Source organism: Falco peregrinus, chromosome 11 (assembly GCF_023634155.1).
Source record: "Falco peregrinus isolate bFalPer1 chromosome 11, bFalPer1.pri, whole genome shotgun sequence".
Classification (NCBI taxonomy): domain Eukaryota; kingdom Metazoa; phylum Chordata; class Aves; order Falconiformes; family Falconidae; genus Falco; species Falco peregrinus.
The window spans coordinates 27,383,304-27,402,131 of NC_073731.1; the positions used below are offsets into that span (position 1 = coordinate 27,383,304).

General features: G+C 44.8%; 2 protein-coding genes across 9 annotated transcripts in view; both read left to right on the forward strand.

Annotated features, from left to right (window-relative positions):
* The first annotated feature begins 677 nt into the window (after window positions 1–677).
* Window positions 678–13,901, forward strand: SRP9 (signal recognition particle 9). Of its 2 annotated transcripts, XR_008749288.1 has the most exons (5): window positions 678–835; window positions 3,756–3,824; window positions 6,419–6,779; window positions 10,421–10,521; window positions 12,480–13,901. XR_008749288.1 is itself a non-coding variant. In XM_055816600.1 (3 exons), exons 1-3 carry the CDS (start codon window positions 764–766, stop codon window positions 6,536–6,538), a joined length of 261 nt encoding a protein of 86 aa, XP_055672575.1. In that variant the 5' UTR covers window positions 678–763; the 3' UTR covers window positions 6,539–9,352. The 2 variants fall into 2 exon arrangements, 1 of the variants encoding a protein (XP_055672575.1); XM_055816600.1 differs by lacking the exons at window positions 10,421–10,521; window positions 12,480–13,901 and having other exon boundaries at window positions 6,419–9,352.
* A 1,766-nt stretch (window positions 13,902–15,667) lies between these two features.
* The window catches only part of EPHX1 (epoxide hydrolase 1), a 34,468-nt gene continuing 31,307 nt past the window's right edge, over window positions 15,668–18,828 (forward strand). For 4 of the 7 annotated variants that reach the window (XR_003556322.2, XR_008749287.1, XM_027793102.2 and 1 more), the window contains exon 1: window positions 15,668–15,913. Coding sequence is in view for 2 of the 7 variants with exons in the window: in XM_027793102.2 (XP_027648903.2) it covers window positions 15,883–15,913 (31 nt within the window). In the remaining 5 variants the exon portion in view is untranslated. Of the gene's footprint in view, window positions 15,914–16,524; window positions 16,658–16,698; window positions 16,884–16,916; window positions 16,991–18,828 lie in introns of those variants that run through there. The other 3 variants (XM_055816597.1, XM_027793100.2, XM_027793101.2) reach the window with 3 other exon arrangements.

An 18,828-nucleotide genomic window follows, 5' to 3' on the forward strand; every position in this document is an offset into this window, starting at 1 on the left:
TCAGCCTCTTTCTCAAATATAATTTTATAATTCCCAGCCTTTCTGAAGCCAGCAGCTGTCACCCAGCGCCAAGCGCTGCCCCGGCCCCCCCCACCTGTGGCTGCCCTGGCTGCGACCAGAAGCCAATGAGTGGCTCCTAAATGTCCTTTTTGTACAAGGTGGAGCCAACCTCCCGCTGAACAAGGGGCCCTCCAGCCCGGCAACACCGGGGAGAGGTTCGGCTGTGGAAGCCGGCCGAGCCGCCCTGCCCCCAGGGCACGGCCCTCACCTCCCGCCGGGCTGGGGCGGGCCCCTCGTCCCCACGCTGCCCCAGCATTGCGGCCCACGCCCCGTAGGCCTCAGGCCGGGAGCCTGAAGCGGAGGCGGCCCGCACCTGGCTTGGCAGAACCCCGCAGCCGGGAGCGCCCGGCTGCCCCAACGCCGGCGGCGGGCCTCGAACCCGTAAGCCCCGGGCGGCACTCGCGCCGCTCCCACCAATAGGTACCTTCACCTCCGCGATGGGCGGGGAGGTGCCTGCCGCCATCCCGCCGCGCCTGGCGGGGGCGCTGTGGTAGCCGCGCCGCCCGCCGCGCTGCCCTCTCTGCGCCCAGCGGGCCGCGCTCCGTTGGCGGGCCCACAAACTCCGAGTCACGCGGTTCGTGATTGGGCGGCAGTTTCCCGCCGGCCAATGGGAGGTACTGGCTTGCAGTGACGCGGCGCCCGCCTTCGGCGCCATCTTGTCGGCGGCCGGGTAAGCGGAGCGCCGTGCTGGGCCGGCCCCGCCATGCCGCACTACCAGGCCTGGGAGGAGTTCACACGCGCTGCCGAGAAGCTCTACCTCGCCGACCCCATGAAGGTGAGGCGGGGGCCGCGCTGAGGGGCCCCGCGGGCGGGCGGGCGTCCGCCCGCCCTGCGCGCTAGGCCCGGGAGGAGCGGCTCTGGGCTGAGGCGGTGGGCGCCGGCGGCTCCGGCGCTCTCGCTCTGTGTCCTGTGGCCGTCCGGGGAGGCGGGCGATCCCCTGAGCCCCCCCGGGCCGCCCTTGCCGGGCCGTGAGACCTCCCGGTGAGGATGCGTGTCCCAGCCGGGCCGTGGAGCCCCGCAGTCGCCGGGAGCGGTGCTGGTGGGGGCGGCCCCGGCTGCGCGCAGCTGGCGGGGGCGGCCGGCGGTTGGAAGGGTTTTTCGAGGTGTAGTTAGTTCTAGAAACAGCAGCAAGGAAGGAGACGCTCGCGGGTGCCCCACCTGACCTTCTTCCACGAAGCAGAAGGAAGTTCTTATTTAGCGCCCTAAAAACGAACATAGGGGACTGTGTCCCAGGTGTTACCAGCGGCAGGTGTGAACCTCGGGGATCGAACTTCAGAGACTTTGTGCTTGTTTACAGTGTACGTGTGTGTTAGAAACAGGGATGAAGGGTTCCGCTGAATGAAGAGCGCCCCGAGAATTGGTTGATTTTATGAGTTTACAAGATTGAAGTCAATGTCATTTGAATTTTTTTTCCTAAATAATGAAAAGAAAGCATTCATTAGGTCTTACACTGCATTGTTGCCTGCAGTGTCATTTCAGACTGGAAAGTGTTAGCCTCCTAAAAAGTAATTGCTCTAGGAATTAACTTCTTGGTAAATGATTGCTTTTTGGTTTTGGTAACTTTTTCAGCAGGACAGTTTATGCACATCTTAAAAGTAACTTAAGTCTTCAGAAAAAGCATTATGATTCAGCTAAAAGGCAGCACAAAAGGTAATGTGGGACTGGTATGCCTAAGAAAACTTAAGTAAAAAAAGGCCTAGTTTCCTTCACCAAAAATAGGAGACATGGGGAAACCTTCTGAAGTAGTATTTTAATGTCTACCTTTAATTAGCATAGCTGACCACTTCATATCTACTGATAATAAAATTGTCCTGGTTTACCTTTTTATGCTCTGTAATATTCAATTAAATTAAAGAGGAGTGAAGTCAGTGCAGTCGGGTGTTGCTCTTCCCCTTTCTTTAAGGGGTGTGTGTGTGTGTTGTCTCCAAAGGCAATCTCTTCCCATCTGTGGCAATAAACTAGTCTTTTTATGAAGGAGTTTATATAGACCCCAGAGTCACAGCACAAGCACCCTCCTTTTAATTTGCCAGAGAACTAGCCTGAGGAGCTTCTGTATGTAGTTGGGCTTGTCAAGAAACTTAAGGAAGGACAAGAATTATGGGAGATGAGCATGCAGTCTTTGTGAGCTAGTGAAGCTAGGTAGTGAGTGATCTTACCTTTTGCAGGAGCAGGTTATCTATCAAGTCCATGCCTGCTGCTTGTGGCAGCCTCTCATCCTTTTGGGCCTGCTCAGTCGAGAGATGTGCTGTTGTTACACAGCTGCTGTGGTCAGAAGGTGACAGTTCTTAAACAAGAAGGATAAATCTGTGATGAGATGCATCTTGGAGAAGGAATTGCAAGAAATGTTTTCCAATCAAGGAGGTTGTTGAACATTAGCATGGGTCACTCTCCACAACAGATAACCTGTTTATAGTGTGAGTTCAGAATGCTCTCAAAAGGACATCTTGCTTTGTTTCTAGTTACTGATGCTAGCTGAGGCTAGAAACCATAGATACAAAGTCACTGTTGGCCAGTTCTGCATTCAGGAGGAAGCATTTAATGCTCAGTCAGTTGCTGAGGATGTCGATTTTTATCTCCATGGCTTTGAAAGCTTTGGTGGTTTGAGGGTCCAGAGGGACTGAGGATAGCTTAAAGCTCAGGGCAGGTGATTATAGTAGTAACTGTTTTATTGAGAGGTTGAATGCTTGCTTTCAGACTTCAAATTGAGCCTTACTGAATTTTGAAAACAATTTAATTTGAAAGAGCTCTCTTCAGTCTTCTGATTTTAATTATTCTAAAAGTGTTATTCTTTTTTATTTTCCTTTTCCACTTGCAAAAATATTAGAACACTTAAAATCTCTCTGCAGGCTGTAGTGCAACTATTGAAGTAACTGCAGTGGCTGGAAATACAACTGTTTTACATGATTGTTTAGCTACTGTAGAAGAAGAAGTAGTAATGTTGAGTTTATCCCACTCAGTTAATCCCTGTCAAGTCTTCATATAGAACTACAGGTTTTTTAAGTGTTTCAAGCTTATGAACACAAGCTTCCAGTTAGTTTTTCTGTGTGATATATAGCAAGTGGATGTCTTGTATTGACGTGAATCATAGCTTTATCTTGCCTGTCACTGAGGTCTCTGCAGCTGTTACAGAATGCTCAGGGTTGGGAGGGACCTCTGGAGATTATCTTGTCCAACTCCTTGCTAAAGCAGGTTGCACAGTCATGTCCAGGCAGATGTCTCCAGAGAAGGAGACTCCACAGCTTCTCTGGGCAGCTTGTTCCAGCGCTCTGTCACCCTCACACTGATGGTCTTCCTTGTGTTCAGAAGGAACCTCCTGTGCTGCAGTTTGTGCCCTTTACCCCTTGTCCTGTTGCTGGGCACCACTGAACAGAGCCTGGTCCCAACCTCTTGACACTTGCACTTAAGGTGTCTGTTTGCATTGATAAGATCCCCTCTCTATGTCATTGCTGTATTTACAGTGGTTTTGAACATGCCAAATACTAAGCTTCCTGATGCTGCTGTAATACCAGTTTAACATGTTAGACAGGGAAATGTGATAATTCAACTTCCACACCATCCTAGCTGTAGGACTAGTGGCCACCAGAGCAGTATGTAATAGTAGTAAAAGGTATTGTGAAGTTGGGCAGATTTCTCTCAGATATGTTCTGAGACTTTTTAAGAATTAACATCTATAGTTAACATGTTTGTCATTTCAGGTGCGGGTTGTTCTCAAATACCGACATTGTGATGGGAACCTCTGTATCAAAGTAACCGATGATGTAGCGGTAAGTACAGAATATATTCCTCTTTCAGGGCTTATAGTACCTCTCTCAGACTTGCCTTTTTCTGTCAGTCAACTTGGGAGCTCTTAGCCACTGCCTTCAGAGGACCTCACAGTATTCTCAAAACTCATTGTGCTCCGCCTTGCCTAGTTGATGTGTCTGTGACTGATGCTGACCTGTGGTTCAACTCTGTGTGGCTTAGGAAAAATTCTAGCACCTCCAGTGTTTTTTATGGGTGAAAACAGAATTACTTTAGAATTCAACGAAAACAAGCACTGCAAAAATCTTGGACTATCTCTCTGTCTGAAAATGCTCTGTGGCACGACATCAGTAGTTTCTGCTGAAGCATTTTAGGAGCATCTTCAAACAGATGTGTTTACTAATGTGAGTGCGGTCCTTTTTATTTGCTCACAGTGGTGGCAACTTCCAGCTGTAGGTTAAGCTCCTTGGTGATGATGGACTGAGTGACAAGATTCGCTTGCAGTTCAGAGACCCTATTTTCTGAGATACTGTTACGGTGTCAGTTATGCATTCAGTAAAACTTCCGGAACTAACATGGAATTCTGCAGTGCCCTTCCAAGGGTTGCTGTACAAGGAGATGGAGCAGCTGTGCTTACAGGTTGCCCTTGTTCTGAATAGTCTGGGAGGGTGTTTAGAAGTGTGGGAGGGGTTAGAATGTGAGGTGATGGGCAGCAGGTAGAAATGCACTGGCATACGTGCTGATATGCATGCTGGCACCAAGTTCTCGGTGCTAGTGATGTTATAGCCGAGTTGCAACAGCAGTCTGCCCTTCTCTTATCCTCAGACTTGGAAAAAATCCAATTTCTTTCCAGGAAAAGTAGTGTGGCATTGGTGTTCCCAATAACCTGGGAGCGATGTGAAACGCCAGTAATGACGCTTCTTGATAGGATAAATAGGGCTTAATACAGGTGAGATGTTGAGTATGGGGCATTGATAACAGGGGGAAGTGAAGGGCAACTTAGTTGAAGTCTTCCGTGGGGAAGCTGGAGTCTGGTGATTCACAAACATGAAATCTTTTCAGTTACAGGCCGCCTTGCCTGCTTCCAGTCACAGAAAGCTGTTACACCAGTACAAGGGCAGGGGATTAGGTTTGGTTTGGGTTCTCTGTGTTTTGGTGTTTTCGTTTTTTTTTTTCTAAAGGCTGGAAGGGAAGTTTTCCTTGATGCTTAATCTGTAGAACTAATACAGCTGAAGGAAAAAACAGACTGTTTTGTACTGTTTGTTTCTGAATTAAAATAGGAATTTAACACTGGCGAAAGTTGTTGTGTTGACAGCACTGAAGAATGGAGCACTCTGGGGTGTTTTTTTCCATTGTTTAACTGCCCAGGCTGATTTTACTCATGCTGTACAGGTGTAAGAAATTACTTAGTCTGCAAAAAACCCAACCTAAGGGGTCTTTCTATGTGTTGTGGTTTAACTCCAGCTGGCAACTAAGTACTGTGCAGCTGCTTGCTTGCTCCACCTGCTCCCTTCCCCCAGTGGAATGGGAAGGAGAATTGGAAAAAGGTAAAACTTGTGGGTTAAGATAAGAAGATGTAATAAATGAAATAAAATAGAATGTAATACGATTGTGATGAAAAGGAGAGAGAGGAATAAAACCCAAGGGGAAAACAAACAAGTGTTGCACAGTACAGTCGCTCACCACCTGCGGACCGATGCCCAGCCAGTCCCTGAGCAGTGATCGGTGGCCCCTGGCCAACCCCTCCTCAGTTTATACACTGAGCATGACGCTCTATGGTATGGAATATCCCTCTGGCTAGTTCGGGTCAGCTGTCCTGGCTCTGCTCCCTCCTGGCGGCTTGTGCATCTGCCTACTGGCCGGGCATGGGAAACTTGAAAAGTCCTTAATTTAGAGTAAGCACTACTTAGCAACAACTAAAAACATCAGTGTGTTATCAGTGTTACTCTCACACTAAATTTGAAACACAGCACCCACAGCACTCTTCCAGCTACTAGAAGATTAACTATTCCAGCTGAAACAGGACACTGTGATAAGTCACTGGCATATTACTCTTGCTCCTTTTGTGTTTACAGGCTTGTCACATAAAGGAGTTCCTTAATCAGGTAGGATTGTCTTAGAAACATTTTGCTTGGAGGAGGGAATCCCCTTCAGTGGGAAATACTGAACTGATATGTCACTGGCAGTGTAATATTAAGGACTGCAAAAGGCAAAATAAACTTACTTTCATAATATAGAGAGTAGGAAGGTAAGTTCAGGTTTAAAATCTGGTTCTACTTTCAGACAACACAGAGGAGTGCCTTTACAGACAGCTTTAACCCCAAGTTCTAACACTTTTTCTGAGAGAGGAGAAAACAGAATAAATCGTGAGCTTCCCTATTTTTCAAAACGGAAGGCATGAGCCTTCCAGAGAAACTTAAATGTAAACACAGATATGTGCATGTATTTTAAAACAGGGTAGATGTATGTTGGTGTTGCCTCATGGAAGCAGCGTGCCACAAATAAACATTTAAGTACTTACCTTGTTTTGTGTGTTCCGAGCACAAATTTATTGCAACTATAAACAGGATAAAAACAGTTCAAGTGAAATCTGATATTAAGCAACTTTCTCTTACAGTGTTTGCTGTATAGAACAGACCAGGCACAAGACGTAAAGAAGATCGAGAAATTCCACAGTCAGCTAATGCGACTCATGGTGGCTAAGGAATCCCGCAGTGCTGCCATGGAAACAGACTGAATTGCTGAAAATAAAATGAGTGCTCCGGTCATATTTCACTGGAAGAAAATATCTCTTGGATTTGAACGAATACTGGGACAGGAGATGCTTTTTTGTACTGAAGTGGACTGACGACAAGCCTGAAGCATTTCCCTCTGACCCTGCCAGGCTCCACTTTGGAAAACTAGGAAAATACATGCTTTCAATTGAAAGCTTATATTTATTTTTGGGAATTGAACAAGAAACTATTCTTACACATTAGGTATGCTAAGAAGACAAGTAAATATTTAGTCTGAATTTGATAGGCTGTAAGCATATTTCTGGAAAGTTACTATAAAATTTCATATAGATTTCATTGTGTTTCATACCTTATGCTGGTGTATTCTCACAGTGAGAAGGTTTATTAAACTGACTAATACTGTAGCATGGTGACTGGATCTAATAATATTTACATAAATGATATATATCAGTGGGCTTTAGAAGAATGGGTGTTTTCTGAACTTAAATGTTTAAAACTGCCAGTTTGTATTACCATTGTCACTAGAAAGATTTTAGCTTTTAGTATTGATTTTGGTCATAAGCTGTGCAACATTATCTGTGATGCAGTTTATAGAACTGTTATATTGGCTAAATAATTGAAATTCTGTATTTTAAAAATTAAAGTGAAACTTTGCTTAAATATTGCTAGAGATCAGTGAGAAACTGGGAGTTTATTTTCTGTTTATGCAAATATTGATGTTAAAAAACAGTTGGTGGCTTTTTTCTGTACTTGAACCCTTTTATACTAGCAGGGAGACCTTTTCCCATCCTTGCTTCAGGCAGAGTTGAAGTATGTCAGCAAGACAAATTCTAGAAGCTCTTGCCTATTATGTTAATAGCAAAAATGCAACCAAACAGTATCCAGATTCCTTATCTTAGCAGCTTGCTAACTGTGCATTTTCAAATGTTACATGTGGCAGATGAATGTCAGCCAACTGAATAAATGGATGAAAACCAGCTTAATAAATACTTAAATACCACTGTCAAGAAGAGACCAGTGCTCCTGTGGCTTAGATTTGTTTCTCATTGTTACCTCCAGTAGGGTGATGGAAGCCTTAACTGTCTTTTGCAAAGGCTCTTTACTTGAAAACTCAGTAGCTCAAATTAATACTTGCTTTGACTAGATCTTCCATACATAAAACCAGATGAATATTTTAATGTAATTATCTATTATACTGGGCTTTTCCAGGACTAGTGTTTTGTGTTAAACCAAGCCATGGAAGTAAAGCAGGGCCATAGAAGGACTTGTCAGTAACGGCATTTTTATGTAACAAAACAATCTACTTAAATAGCTACCTGCTGTCACTTACATAAAAACAATTGAGCTACTCTGAACAGTGGAGTTCCCGTGTCTGCCAAAGGCTTGGAAGAAAACCCGGGCTTGAATATTGCATTAGAGTCCCTTTCAGCTAAATATAGTGTTGCGTGTTGTTGGAAAATGCAGTGCTAAATTCCCAGTGACTATTCATATTCTGGTCTACTGGAGTGACTGGTATGCATGTAACACTTTGCATTTTGAATTGGCTTTTGAAATACAAATAAATGCAGAGAGAAGGCCAAACTTTGTTCTTAGTTAAACTTTAATAAGGTACTGTAATGTTGAAAATTTTCCTTGGTGCTCTGATTTATTTTCTTAATATTTGCAATAGTATATTAAGTAGTTAAACCATTTTTGTCTAAAGCACTCTTCTGCAGGATGAATTGCTGCTGCACAGTGTCATACAAATGAAGATTTAAGCTCTTAAATTGGCAGGTGAAAAGGCTGCAGCTATTTTAATGTGATTTTTGGACATCTCATAAACTGGTTTGGCATGTAGATGTCTTCTGTGAGCTGAGGTACAGGAAGGCCTCAGTGGTATTTTCTTGTTCATGGAGGATAAAAGTAGAGGGAAGACCAGACAGACTTGGTGTACTAAGTGGCTGAATGGCTTAAGCAATATACTTAAGCAGGTTTTAGAAGGAGGCAATTACAGTACTATATATTAGAGTAGCAGTTGTTAAGCAAAAGAGGCAGGGAAATGGATTTTTTTTTTCTACATTCAGAAATTATTTCTGTGAAACCATAAGGAAATATTAATGCTGCTTTTGTAAGAGTAAGTGTTGTGAAGCTTGTTTTCCGTATACTCACAGAAAAACTAGGGCGGTTCTGTGCAGTCGTAACGCGCAAGAATATTGATAAAGCTACTGCTTAAAAAAAAAGCTTTTGGACAGGTACTTCTCAACTTTGTCCTGGAATTTTCAGCAACTTCAATACTGTGTTCATGGGGTGGTAGAAAAGCTGTGAACTCAGCTCTTGCTTTCTGTGCTTATACTCTTGTTGGGAGTGTGCATGTGTAGGTATGTACACTGACCAGTTTCCTAATAGAATTTTAGCGCGTTAGTCCCTCACGTTGCCAACTACTTGAATGTGTCCACTGGTATGTGATGAAAAAATCGGCTTAATGTGGCTGCCGCACCAAAGGGGCGGTTGAATGCGTTGCATGTGAAGCTCTGCGCTTGGCAGCCCAGCATGTCAGCAAATGCTTCTAATCACCAGCTGGGAGTTCCTGCCAGTTACAGGCTGCAAACAGGCAGTGCCGGAGCGGGTAGGCAACCTGTGCAGCTGTAGATGGGTAACTTTGGCAGAAGTGGAATGCTTGGGGGGCGGGGGGGGTGGGGTGGGGTGGAAAAAAGACATTTTCCCTTGCTATATATCTAATGTTGTTGCTGCATGTTAGTTATCTTCAGTAATTGTTCTGTTTTGTGATAATAGTTTAATAAAGAATATGGGTCTTGTTATAGCACAAAGAAATTGAATTGGTTTACCCATGGAATTTATTCTGGTTTTTCTGGTGTTCTTCCTGAATGCTCAGAGTGTCTTGATTATGGTTCTTCCTTGTGCACAGCACTGAAGCTGGCTTTGTGTCTGAGCTCTCTTACATGCAACTGCATCACTTCTGTTTTCTTTTAGGGGTTTTAACCCTGAGCTTCCCTGTGTGTAGTCCATTCTGTAAGTGTGTTCTGGATTACAGGAAGATCCTTGAATTATCTGTAGAAGTGAGAATTATGGTCACAGGTCTTTGTTTTAGAGATCCTTATGAAAGAGGCCTTTGTTTCCTCTAAAGTCCTGACCTACCGCTTTAAAGAGTGACAGATTTGTTCTGTAAAATTGGATGCTTTGGTGCCTGAGTCTGTCAAAATGGGAAACATAACTGAAGCCAAGCAGGTGCTCTACAAAATGTTTTAACTTGTCAAAATAATTGTACTTCATCTTGGTAAGTTCCTTCCTGCAGTACAAATGTGGGTAATATTCAACATTTTGCTGTAACAAATGCGAAGAAACCCCAGGTTCTGCCAGATGTGTTCAGTCACTTAGATTGATCGCTTATTACCATAGATTGATCTTAAAGGATTGCATCATCTGGAAGGTGTGTTAGCCCTCCCGCTCTAGGCAGAACAAATCTCACCTCCTTTGTGTTAGTAACACACCATTAACCCCGCAATGCACCTTAGCTTTTTTCACTTCTGGCTTATGGGAAGATAAAACTAACAGAAACAATACTGTAACTGCCTTGTAAATGAAGTTTGAGATCTAAAGTGGAAAAATTTAATATATTAACAAATAAGTGGGAGCTTTCTGTATAACTTGCCTAAACTGCAGCTTCTGCACAATCAAATTTCCATCAAGAGTCTGAGCGTTACTGGGTGACCTTAGGCAACAGGAGCTTAGCTGAAAACTATTATTCTTTGTACAGTGCTCTGCGCTGGGTAACTTTTAAATCTAATAGACTGAAACAAAGCTCTTTTGGTCAAGCCTGTCTAAGGAGCCTTCTTGTTAGATAACTTTCTTAAAGGATCTTCACTTTTTTTTTTTTTTTTTTAAAGGAAACTGAAGAAACTGCATCTGCTTTCTTGCTGAAGTTATTAGTGATTTGCTTCTCAAGATGTGGGGGTGTCTAGTCTGAAAAGCTGATACCACTTTAAAGGTAGATACTACATGACTCAGAACAAATGTTTGTTTACAAAGAGTTTATCTTTTACAAAGGCTTTGAGAGTTCAAGGACTGGTATTTAAATATAACCAAAAGTTGGAATTGTCTTTGTTGCTGGAGTGACATAAAAACATGCCTCTCATCTCTCATTACTTTTACAATAAGTACAATCTTTAGACTGGCTTCCGGATAAAACCTCACCACTTCTGTGCTGGGCTCAAGTATTACATGTGAATTACTACGCGCTAAAGGCAGATGTGGGCTTTTTGGTCTGTGGAAATGTTATTTTTGAGCTGAGAATTACATATTTTAGAAGCAAATTTGTTACTCAGCAGAATACAAAGCATGGTAGCTTGCTAAATCCTGCTTATTATGCAAGCTTGTGTAGGTCCTGTAACTGTTCTAACAGAGTAAATGCTCTCAGGAGAATGTGGGCTTAAACCGGACCATGTAAAACTGAAATGTGTGGGAACTAAGCAAATAAAAAAAATGGTCACAGCATGATAGCAGAGTTAACTGCCTTCATGCAAGTACAGGCCCTGCTGTTGAACATAGTCTTTGTTTCTGGTGAAGCTACATGCTTTTTTTCTTACGTTGTGGCAAAGTAAGTTACAGGTATGTGTTCTTGGAGTCCTGTAATGGGAATGCAATTACTTTTGCCATTCTAAAAACCTCTTCAGTCATGAGTGCCACCTCTGAGTGCTCTTCCGTGGAAATGCCCAGTCTGGCAAGAACCAGTGTGCTCAGCCTGTTGGTATTCCTCGTACAGATAGTGCCTAGATGTTGTGAATGTTGACATTCTAAGAGTATAGTGTTTCTTTTAAACTGCAGTGTTGTTATTTATGAAAGTGGGTTTTATTTAAATCAAGACCAGCTCTGAGGATGTTTTGCTTTGTTTTTGTAGCAAATTTTAATTCTGTGCTCTCATTCTTCTGTCCCCTTTGCTGTGGCAATTCTTAGTCATTTTGTTAGAACTTGAAACATCAGTCATACCGAGAGGTCTGGAAGAGATTGGGTTTTTTATTTCTTTTGAAGTTGTGTCTGCATGTTGAGTTTGTTTTTTGTCTAGAAGTGGTATCTGTTCGTAAAAGGACTAGTCTACATTGTTCTGCTTCTACTGAGCAGAATCTTTCTGAGAATAGGCATGTGTTTACAGCAAGATTTCCAAGACCGGTTTCTTGGAGAGGGGGTTGAGTTTTTGGGACACTTACTGAATGGCTTTACTGGCTGATAGTGAGCAAACGTGAATTTGCTGCTCGCATTGGCTAGCAAAAATACATATTTTAACTGGATTGCTCATGCATGTAAATACAGCCATCTATAATACAGTTCTGCTATCATTATGTGGCTAAAAGATGAAAGGCTTGCCTCAGGGCACTGACAAATGAGCTCTGGCAAGCTAACTGTGTGGCTTAAAGATGTTCCCTCCCAAAGGCATCTGCTCCTCTAAGGAGTTAGCAGGCAGGAGGATGAACTAATGCCTCAGACATCTCAGTCTGAAAGTCAGTGTCTTTAAATTGCCATAAAATATACCTTTTAAATTTGGGGGCAGGAGGAAAACTGACCTTTTCGGTGAGTGATTGACGGTTGGGGTTTTTTTATTTAATTTTTTAAAACACATTTGCTGTGGCAGTGCTACCGTATGGCAGCGGGCAGTAACCAAAGAAATAAACAAGATTCACCAGGGATTGTACGTTTGTGCCCAGAGGCAAACCTCCTCTGTGTTGGTCACGCAGCAGACCCACGTAACACCTGACTGTATTTAAACAGGCAAATAACTACCCATGTTTTTAACAGAGCAAACAGCTGCTTTGCAGATAGCTTCTTAACCACTGCAGCAATATTCCCTGTTAATCATCTAGTAAGTGTGCAAAGACTGAGAGTCAGTACTGCCTTTGGTCAGTGTAACAGCTGGCTGCCTGATCCCTGTTGTCTCTGTTGCACTGATTCCAGCGTGCCTCGGAGCCTCAGCTGAACCAGTTCAATTTACCAGCACACCAGAAAACCCCTGAAATGTTCTGGAGAGCTGGTGGTTTGGTATCCTGCCTAGTTCATGTGCTGAGATGGCTTCATAAAATGTCAAATGTGTGCTACAGGGAGAGAAATGGAAGGGTTGAGAGCTCCCAAGAAGGGTAAGGATAATGATGGAAGCTAAAGAGACAGCAGGCTTAGGCTGCCATGGAACCACAGCCTAAATAACTTGCACCTTGTAATTTCCCTGACTTGCTTGTAAAAACCTCCTGTCTGTCCCATTAAATGCTCTGTAATGTACATGCCATGCAATATTTACCTAAAAACTAGATATGTCTGAATTTGTTTCTGTATCGTTCTAATTCATGTGGATAGTGCTGAAAGTCTGGAAACAAAGACTGAAGGTGGTACTTTCATTAAAGGCCTGTAACAATGATAAGCCTCTCCAGTGGAGCAACTGGAACTGAGCACATGGTACGAGGTGAGGATTATATCATGAATGTATAGAACTGGGTTGTAATTCTTGTCTTGATGTTGGGGCAGGGGCTTAAGAAGGAATCAGCATGTGGAAAGGCATGTGACTGCAATCATAATGGTTCAGTGTGCAGCAGCTCCAATCCAATAAATAAGAATTTAAGGTGCCTCCAGAATACATCCAGGTGGCCAACCCTTGAAACACAAATACTGAAACACTTCTGGATGTGTTTTCACTGGTGGTGAGAATGGACTATTGATTTCACAGTCAGAGAAGAGTGTTTTCCTTCCTTATTCTTCTGTGTATTAAGCTTCCTTCTTTTCTGACTCTGCAGTCCTTTCTTGTTTTTCATTTGTTTTAAACTTACTCTTTCTCTTCAGATCTTTGTGTTCCTCTTATTTTCCCCTGTATAGTTGATCATGGTGACTTTTTGGTTGGCTTGGGGAAAGAGGGTTTTTACATAGTTGCGCTTTTACCACCTTCTACTTGTGGGTGTTAATAGAGGATTTCATTCTCAAATCTGAGCTTCAGTACAGGGAGATCCTGCGTTGTCACACTTGCAAAGAGTATGTGTGTAGGTGTCACAGAGGCATTAGTTATAAACTGCATGCCTGACTTCCTTATACTATTATTGGATAAGAAAATAGTTTTTCTGGATATCAAAAAGAGCGCTTAGGGTTTACGTAATTAGAAGATCCTTCAGCTCAAGCTCTGTGTTGGAGGATGTACCTAGATTGTAGCAATTCATTTACTTTCCTGTAATTTGGTTTGCATACTACTTGACATTGTTTGATTTGGCTGATGACTCTTCGCTGGTCTACAACTCGTAATGATTAGATATCAGCAATTTTCCATAATAATTTGTCATAAATATCTTGTTTTTAAAAAAATCATTCCTTAATTGTAAGATAAAAGCTGTTCTCCAACCACATCTGCTGTCCGTTTCTCTGTGCTTATACGGATCTTTGTCAAACTCGCTGCAGTTCCCCTCACACCAGCAGTCCCTTAAGTTTCTGTCATGGCATATCTTCCCCCTAATTTCTGTTTGCTGTAACAAACTCCAGCTGCTCTAAAGGTGAGTATAATGCGGCGTAATGTTCCTCTACCTCAGCTCAAGACTCTAAAGCAAAAATAATTTCAAGAAATGCCAGACTATGGAGTTGCTAATGTTTGCCATTTCTCTTATTTAGAATCATAGACTATCTCAAGTCCCTGCTCCTTGCAGGGCTACATAAAACTAAACCATGCGACTAAGAGTGTCATCCAGATGCTCCTTGAATTCTGACAAGCCTGGTGCCATGACCACTTCCCCAGGGAGTCTTCCAGTGACTGACCACCCTCTCAGTGAAGAACCTTTTCCTGATGTCCAACCTGAACTTCCCCCGGCAGCTTCATTCCATTTCCTCGTGTCCTATCAGTGGTCACCAGAGAGAAGTGATCAGCACCTCTCCTCCGCTGCCCCCCTGCCGTGAGGAAGTTGTAGACTGTGGTGGGGGCACCCCTCAGCCTTCTCCAAGTGACCTCAGCTGCTCCTTGTAAGTCTTGCCCCTGAGGCCTTTCACCATCTTAGTTGCCCTTCTTTGTAGTTTTATGTTGTTATGCTGAAGCACCCAAAACTGCACACAGTCGTGAGGTGGTGCAGAGTGGGACCACCTCCCTCGACCAGCTAGCTGTGCTGCGCTTGGTGTACCCCAGGGCACGGCTGGCCCTTTGGGCTTTAGCGGTATTTGCATCGCCCCGTGTTCCTTTGATAGGCTGTGGGACTTGTACGATATTCACAATAAACAGCCAAAATGGTTCCAGTTAGGAGGAATGCATGTAAAGAACGAAACCACATGTAATGTTCCTCTGCCCTCTCTATGTTTGAGGTAACAACTTTGCTCATTGCTACTTACTGCTGCCACAGGACCTAAGAGTTCTGCTCCTGAACCAGAAGCAGCATATGTTCAGTACTGTTAAAGCACAGAGAAATATAATATTTAATGAATTGGCAATTTAAGAGGGTTATCCACAGGAAGACGCATACGTAAGAGTGATATCTCCACAGCAGGAGCTTTAAACTACCCTGGCCACTTCATGACAAGAACTGGAAGGGCCTAAGGAGGTAACAGGGTGCCTTCCTGGATGACTGAAGACACCCATTTTGAGAACACGGGACAACCTGGGTAAAGTATGAAACTGCTTCTTTATAGAAGTTACAGAGGCTGGAGTTACTGGCTAAGTAGAGATCTGAGTTGGCATTTTTATTACAAATAGGGGATAGAAGAAATGCAATTTTTCATTAACTAAAATAGTCAAATACAGTATATGGTACCTATAATAAAGCATTGTGATAGTGGGACATAATACAGTTGCATTTTTATCATCCTATAAAAGTTACGTTTTACTACGAAATTCAACAGTCTTATTTGTATGTTTGTGAAATCCCTGTAGTCCTACAGAAGAAAGATGGGTTGCTACTAACACTTTTGGAGTCTCAAGAAAAGTAGTATGGAGCTGTTGGTAGGTAGGTAGATAGATATATAGATGCCCCAGAAGGGGCAAGACACTCAGCGAGCATGTTTAGTGTGGAAAAAGAAATGAACAAAAAAAGGCAAGCCTGACTTACAGAGCGGTTTAAGCACATGTTGCTTTAAAAGATTACCTTTTTAAATTTAGCTACTGTTGCTGCTCATAGCAAAACAGCATGAGAACTGCACCCAATATTCTTTGGGCAAAGGGACAGCTTGAGCAGGCTGGGGTGGCTGGGCAGAAGAGGTTGCAAGATGTGAAAGGAATGGTTATCTGTGATCACGAGTCTCTGTTGAGACTTCTCTTCAACAATCCAAACGAGAGAATTGAGATGGTGTGGAGGTGACGAAAAAAGTAAGACTGGAACTTGGGGGTGAAGAGATCGATGACTGAGTTCAAATGGAAAAACCTCAAAGAGCTGATAAAGAATGTAAGTTGCTTGTTTTGTTCTTGTTGATGGGATTTGTTGGTATAGCTTGGCCGGCTGAGGCTGGCTCTGAGCTAGAAGACAGGCCTTGGAGAACTGTATCCATTGCACGGTGCTGTGTTGGATCAGGGAGACCGCAGCCCTGTTCCGTGCGTTCCCGGCGCGGTCCTGCTGTCGGGCTCAGCTGTGCTGCCCCGGGCCGTACCTGGGGTGTAGCCGCCGGTGTTCCGTGCGGGAAGCGCCGGTGGCAGCGACCGGGAAGCCACCTGGGAAGCTCACCCGTGGCGCCCACAGCTGCTGCCTGGCTGTGCCCTGACTCTGGCGTTACAGCCGGGAATCGCCGTCAGGCTGTCCCGCTCCGTGCCCGCCTGTGCGTCGCAGCCCGGCCGAACCCGGTAGCTGCCGCGCCTTTGGCCGGCGCCGGACGGGAGCCGCCAGCCCTGCCCGTCCCGGGGACAGCGGGCGCTGACGCCCCGCGGCTGGAGCCGGCCCACGGGCAGGAAATCCCTTGGCGGCCGCTCCTCCTCCCGCTTCGGCCGCCGTAGCCGCCCCGCTCAGCTCGGGGCCGGCCGGGGCAAGGCCCCCGCAGCGGCTGGGACGCGGCCCGGCTCTCCCCGCCCCCGCGGCGGGAACTACATCTCCCAGCGGGCCGCGGCGGGAGAGGCCCGGCCGGTACCGTGCCCCGCTCCCGGCACGCCGGTGGGCGGCCCCGGCGCGGCGAGGCCCGGCGTGCTCCGGACGCGGCAGGTAACAGCGGGCGCGGTGCGGCGGGAGCCCGCGGGCTGCTCCCTGCCTCGCCTCAGCGGCAGGCGCGAAGCCCCCTGCACGGCGGGGCGCCCTCCGCGGCGCGTAACGTGCGGTGAGAGCAGCGCCTCGCCTCGCCTCGCCGGTGAGGTCCTGGTCGGCGGCCGTTCCCCCTTCCCCGGCGCTGAGGGAAGCCCCGCGCCGCGCCTGAGGAGTTTCCCGCCGGCGGGTGAGGCGGCGCCTCTGCGCTCGCAGCCGCGGCGGCACGAAGCTGAGGGAGCGGCGGGCGAACGTCGGCCACAACGTTCCGTGCAGTGAATTAAATCACTTTTACAGGTTATTCGGCGGGCGGCGTCGCCTGCCGGAGCGCTGCAGACGCTGAACACCGGGAGAGAGGGAGCGGGGACCGGTGGAAGTGGGCTCTCTGCCTACCTGCCTTAAAATACCGTTGTTTAAAGAGTGTGTGCCCCTCTGCCAGCTTGTAGTATCAAAATATTGTTCACAGCGGGTGTTACGGCAGGGTGAATAACAGCAGTGGGCCGAGGCGGGGTGCTGGGTTGATTTTTGGAAAATCCTAAGGGAAAGCAGACAGGACGTTCCCTGAGGGCTTGCTGGAGCGGGGTTGTTTGTCCAGGTTAAGGTCCCGGATAACCTGCTGAAAAATACTTATGGAAACAACGATTTTATTTAGCGTTTGTTGGAAACCTGCCCAGCTTTCCTGGTTTAGTTACAAGTAGCTTTAACAGTTGGTATAGAAGTGGTTTAATCTGGTTTTGGTCTGTTGTTTTACTCATGTCTAAATGGGCATATGGAATGAGACTTTTTGTTTTTGTTTTGTTTGTGGGTCGTTTGCAAAACCTGAAAATTGTTTGAATGCGTACCATATACATAGTTCCCTTTGCTGAACAAGCATTTTAGGGATGAGAAGAATACCTTTTAAGTTTAATGACCATATTTTGTTGCATAAACCAAGCAATCCGCAAAGACTACAAATGACACACTCCCTCCTCAAGTCTGGCTCAGTTTGTCAGAATTCAGTTGAGATTTTGACTTTGCCCTGGAGTTAAAACATAATCATAATCAAGTACATTGCTTAATTTTTCAATTCTGTTGAATTAGGCTGCTTTCTCTTCCCTTATTTTTATAGCATAGCTTTATCTAAAATAAGGCAACTTGCCTAGTTATTTTAGGCGAACCTGCAAGACAGGATCAGTCTTAGAAGCCACGGTCTCAAATTCACTTACGCAGCCACAAATGTGGGGTTAATATTTTGGATGGCCCTATTATTTTGAGATGCTGCACTTCTCCTCTGGAACGGGTATTACTCCTGTCTGAAGTAAGCTAAAACAGACTTGAGTGCACAGATTGCTAATGCTCACTGAAAATCGATGGAAGATAGGCACAAAAAGCAATTAGGCAGCTTTGAAAATCAATCCATAGTTGAAGTTGTCCAAGGACAGGGATTAGATCTTTGTCAGAGCTGAAGCCTTTGTGGGGAAGTTCCAGGCACAGTGTCAAGTTTGTGACTCTTTGTTCTGCCTCTTTTTTTATATATAATTAATATATAAAAACTTGTGAATTATTTGTTTAACCTCTGCTTGTTTGGTATTTCTTCAGAATTTTATTGGCTTTTTTGTAGGGGCAATCATGGTGTGAAGTAAATAATTTGAAATAGAGCACAGTTGGTAATAACCAGTGCAGCCAGAATCCAGATGCAATTTGTCTATATGAATTGCCCAGAATAGGTTTGGGATTACTGGGTGTTTTAAAAGCCCTTTTCCCCCCTGCAGCTGATCTACCGCACTTCTTGTATTTGGTCATTCTGTAGGATAATACCATGGTTTCAGCCTGTCTGTCTGTCTAGGGTTTCAGTGAATCTTTCAGACCTACCTATTATGTTTAGACATAGAACTACGGTGTTTTAGTATGGTAAGCACTGTGAAACAGTTCAGGCTTCTTAGTAGAATATACATGGCTAATTTGTTCTTAAGTAATTACGACAGGTAAATAAGAAGGTTTGGGGTAATAATTCCAGAATGGTAACACTCCTAGAAATTCTTGTTTCTTCAGTAACTGTTTGTCAAGTAATTTGTCAGTGAAGAAGTAGGAAAGCAGGGATGGGGATGGTAGGTGAAGTATAGCTTATAGCTCTAGGCAAAATGAATTGATTATCT

Bases quoted from the DNA above. Each gene is read 5' to 3' on its own strand.
- SRP9 (XM_055816600.1), top strand. From the start codon at position 764: ATGCCGCACTACCAGGCCTGGGAGGAGTTCACACGCGCTGCCGAGAAG. The intron at 836-3,755 runs GTGAGGCGGGGG...TTGTCATTTCAG, and splicing joins ACCTCGCCGACCCCATGAAG to GTGCGGGTTGTTCTCAAATA. The intron at 3,825-6,418 runs GTAAGTACAGAA...TTTCTCTTACAG, and splicing joins AAGTAACCGATGATGTAGCG to TGTTTGCTGTATAGAACAGA.